The following is a 4799-nucleotide window of genomic DNA, read 5'->3' as shown; positions in this document are numbered from 1 at the left end:
ATTAAATATGCCATTATTAAATATACCATGATTAAATATACCATGATTAAATATGCCATGATTAAATATGCCATTATTAAATATACCATGATTAAATATACCATGATTAAATATGCTATGATTAAATATACCATGATTAAATATACCATGATTAAATATGCCATTATTAAATATGCCATGATTAAATATACCATGATTAAATATACCATGATTATGCCCAGGCTGTGCGGGGGCTCCCTGCGGGATCAGAGCGCTCCCCCGCCGGGACTCCACTCCTCACATCCCCCTGCTGGGACTCCGCTCCATCCCCAGCCTAGCCTGGCTTTATTATGTGTGTCTGCAGTGCAGCCCCAGCAGCAGCGGCGGAGGAGCCAGCTAGAACGAGAGCTGGGACAAAGAGCGGCTGGTTGGCCGGGCAGGACTGGGGCAGGAGCCGGGCGCATGGGGGCAGCTAGCGGTGCCGGAACACGGGACACTGCTGGATCCTGGCTGGGGCAGGAGAGGGTGCAGGAATATACCCTGACCTGGAGAGGAAACAGGATTATCTTTGCGAGCGAGACAAACCTACCCCGAGTAAAAGAGGAGAGGATAAGAGGGGTAGAGGGCAGAAGAGTGTGAGGGGTGAAAGCTATCCCGGGCAGAAGAAAACTACCCCGAGTAGGGGCAAGTAAACTACCCCAAGCTAGAGATAAGAAAGGGGGATATAACACAGGAAGGGAGAGAACATAGAGGGTACATTTTGCACAGATAGATATAGGTAGAGGCAAAACACATGACAGAGGGGCAACAAAATTTCGCTAGAGGGCAAGGAAAGGGGGGAAAAAGTGCCCCTGGCACAATAGACTCTCAAAAAGGATACAAAAGATACAGAGTGGGGCAGAATTCCAGCAGTTGAGAGGGAGGCAAAACCACCAGAGAGGGAGAAAGGGAAATCTGAACTACCCTAAGGCAAGTGTAGGAGGTAGGTAAATAGTAGAATGTATGGGAAAAGAACTTGACAGCAGGATAACTATACAACAAAGAGTCGGCAAACTTACACCCAAACTGAAAACCCTGAAGAAGGGATTATTACCCCAGTAGGGTATTTAGCCTTAATAATGAAGAGTTGTTAAATAGAGTGCACGCTTAATATATCTATGCATAATAGTATTACCTTCTATTAGGCTAGAGCTGCAGCATATTGCCCTGCATAAGGAGGGATAGAGTATTAGCCTAAATAGTATTTTTATTGCAGAATATTACTCAAGTATTTGGACTGTAGAATGTAATAGCTCTAGGGCGCAGTATATAACATATTACTGTTGGGATCTGCATAATCAAAAAGGAAGGGGCAATTAAATTTTCCAAAGTAACAGAGGGGTAGCTGGAAGCACTACAGTAAAGTGCAGAATATCACATCAAATACCAGATAGGTGCAGATATTTCTTTATATTAATGGGGATGAGGGACTGTGAATCACCTATAACCCCTAAACAATGCATAGCTTCTCTTACCAACTATTAAGGAGACTAATTTAATTAGCAGCACCCTCCGAGGCTGCAAATCTCTCTCCCTATATATCTGTCCTTTTTGTGTGAGTGCCCCTATTGGTATTGGTGCTCCTCCTCCCTCCTCCATCCCCCTCTGCACCCAAGGGAGCCACAATCCCACACAATAGGAACTTTAGCACAATAAGTGAGTGAGTTGCAGCAGGTACCGACGGGGGGACCCTCACTGCACGCACAACCTCAAAGCACAGACTTATTGGACATTATTTGGGGTCTTTTTTTTTTTTATTGGGAGGGGAGTTTGGAGGAGCCGAGGAGATGTCCAGGAGGAAGCAGGCCAAACCACGCTCGGTTAAAGTGGAAGATTCTGAAAACTTTCCCCTGACCTGGGAGTCTGCTGTGAACCAGACAGGGGGTCTGGGAGGGGAGGCAGCAAGAGAAGGCAGAGGTTTGGAAGACTGTAACAGCGTGACGAGTCAGGAAGACAGGATTGAGGAAGAGGAGCTGGAGGACGAGTCAATTTACACCTGTGATAACTGCCAGCAGGACTTTGATTCCTTGGCCGAGCTCACGGACCACCGGACCCAGCACTGCCTCAGAGATGGTGATGACGACCCACAATTCTCTTGGGTGGCTTCCTCTCCCTCCAGTAAAGACGTTGCATCACCCACTCAGATGATAGGAGATGGGTGTGATCTTGGAATAGGGGAAGAAGGAGGATCTGGGCTACCGTATCCCTGTCAGTTTTGTGACAAATCCTTCAGCCGGCTGAGCTATCTGAAGAGGCACGAGCAAATCCACAGTGACAAACTGCCATTTAAGTGCACCTACTGCAGTCGCCTTTTTAAGCACAAGAGAAGCAGAGACCGCCACATAAAGCTTCACACTGGGGATAAAAAGTATCACTGTCACGAGTGTGAAGCTGCATTTTCTCGCAGTGACCACCTGAAAATTCATCTTAAGACCCACAGTTCTACTAAGCCATTTAAATGCACAGTTTGTAAGCGTGGGTTTTCCTCAACTAGCTCACTGCAGAGTCACATGCAGGCGCATAAAAAGAACAAGGACAAGATGGACAAAGATATGAAGAGAGATGATTTCATGTGTGACTATTGTGAGGAGACCTTCAACCAGACAGAGGACCTGGAGAAGCATGTGATGACGCGTCATCCGCAGCTCTCAGAGAAGGCCGACCTGCAATGTATTCATTGTCCAGAAGTATTTGCAGATGAAACTACGCTGCTTACACACATTGACCAAGTCCATGCCAATAAGAAACACAAGTGCCCTATGTGTCCAGAGCAGTTTTCCTCAGTGGAAGAAGTCTATTGTCACTTAGACAGCCATAGACAGCCTGATTCTAGCAACCACAGCATTAGTCCTGATCCAGTTCTGGGAAGTGTGGCTTCCATGAGCAGTGCCACTCCTGACTCCAGTGCATCAGTGGAACGAGGTTCTACTCCAGATTCAACTCTTAAGCCAATCCGAGGACAGAAAAAAACTGGATCTGAGAGAGAAGATGGACAAAACTGGTCCAAAATTACCTATAGTTGCCCATACTGCTCAAAAAGAGACTTCAGCAGCTTGGCAGTTCTTGAGATCCATTTAAAAACCATCCATGTGGACAAGCCTCAGCAAAGCCATACTTGCCAGATATGCCTGGATGCCATGCCTACATTGTACAACCTAAATGAGCATGTGCGGAAGGTGCATAAAAACCATGCATATCCCATGGTTCAATTCAACAACATAGCAGCCTTTCATTGCAACTATTGTCCTGAGATGTTTGCAGACATAAACAGTCTCCAGGAACATATCCGGATTGCCTACTGTGGTCCAAATTCTACCCCTCACGAGGGAAATAATGCCTTCTTTTGCAACCAGTGTTCTATGGGATTCCTTACAGAGTCCTCCTTGACAGAGCATATTCAGCAAACTCATTGCAGTGTAGGAAGTTCTAAACTGGAATCCCCAGTCATTCAACCAACCCAGTCCTTCATGGAAGTGTACTCGTGTCCATATTGCACAAACTCCCCCATATTTGGCTCTATACTTAAGTTGACAAAGCACATTAAAGAAAACCACAAGAACATTCCACTGGCAAACAATAAGAAATCAAAGTCTGAACAGAGCCCAGTTTCCTCTGATGTAGAAGTCTCTTCCCCAAAGAGGCAAAGGTTGTGTGCTAGTTTAAACTCAGTGTCAAATGGAGAGTATCCTTGTAATCAGTGTGATTTAAAATTCTCTAACTTTGATACTTTTCAGACACATTTAAAGTCTCATTTGGAGCTGCTGTTAAGAAAACAGTCCTGCCCAGTGCAAAGAAGACTTTGACTCTCAGGAGTCCCTTCTAAAAAAAAAAAATATACCATGATTAAATATGCCATTATTAAATATACCATGATAAAATATACCATTATTAAATATACCATGATTAAATATGCCATTATTAAATATACCATGATTAAATATACCATTATTAAATATACCATGAATAAATATGCCATTATTAAATATGCCATTATTAAATATGCCATTATTAAATATACCATGATTAAATATACCATTATTAAATATACCATGATTAAATATGCCATTATTAAATATACCATGATAAAATATACCATTATTAAATATACCATGATTAAATATGCCATTATTAAATATGCCATTATTAAATATACCATGATTAAATATGCCATTATTAAATATGCCATTATTAAATATACCATGATTAAATATACCATTATTAAATATACCATGATTAAATATACCATGATTAAATATGCCATTATTAAATATACCATTATTAAATATACCATGATTAAATATACCATGATTAAATATGCCATTATTAAATATACCATGATTAAATATACCATGATTAAATATGCCATTATTAAATATACCATTATTAAATATACCATGATTAAATATACCATGATTAAATATGCCATTATTAAATATACCATGATTAAATATACCATTATTAAATATACCATGATTAAATATACCATTATTAAATATGCCATTATTAAATATACCATGATTAAATATACCATGATTAAATATGCCATTATTAAATATACCATGATTAAATATACCATTATTAAATATACCATTATTAAATATACCATGATTAAATATACCATTATTAAATATACCATTATTAAATATGCCATTATTAAATATACCATGATTAAATATACCATTATTAAATATACCATTATTAAATATGCCATTATTAAATTTAATAAAAAAAATTGTTTCTTTTGTCACCCCTCCCCCTCCTAAGCAAGTGCAGTACTCCAT

The 4799-nt window shown here is 40.3% G+C and overlaps 1 protein-coding gene across 1 annotated transcript; it reads left to right on the top strand.

The window, feature by feature from the left end:
• Positions 1–523: 523 nt before the first annotated feature.
• Positions 524–3861, top strand: LOC128635828 (zinc finger protein 423-like). The gene is given in 2 exon segments (XM_053688942.1): positions 524–3802; positions 3804–3861. Coding segments are annotated over 2 exon segments (2055 nt in total). The 5' UTR covers positions 524–1805.
• Positions 3862–4799: the final 938 nt, after the last annotated feature.

The sequence above is a fragment of the Bombina bombina genome, chromosome 1 (genome assembly GCF_027579735.1).
Source record: "Bombina bombina isolate aBomBom1 chromosome 1, aBomBom1.pri, whole genome shotgun sequence".
Lineage (NCBI taxonomy): Eukaryota > Metazoa > Chordata > Amphibia > Anura > Bombinatoridae > Bombina > Bombina bombina.
The sequence above is the reverse complement of the archived record's forward strand: the minus strand, read 5'-3'. Positions and strand labels throughout refer to the sequence as shown.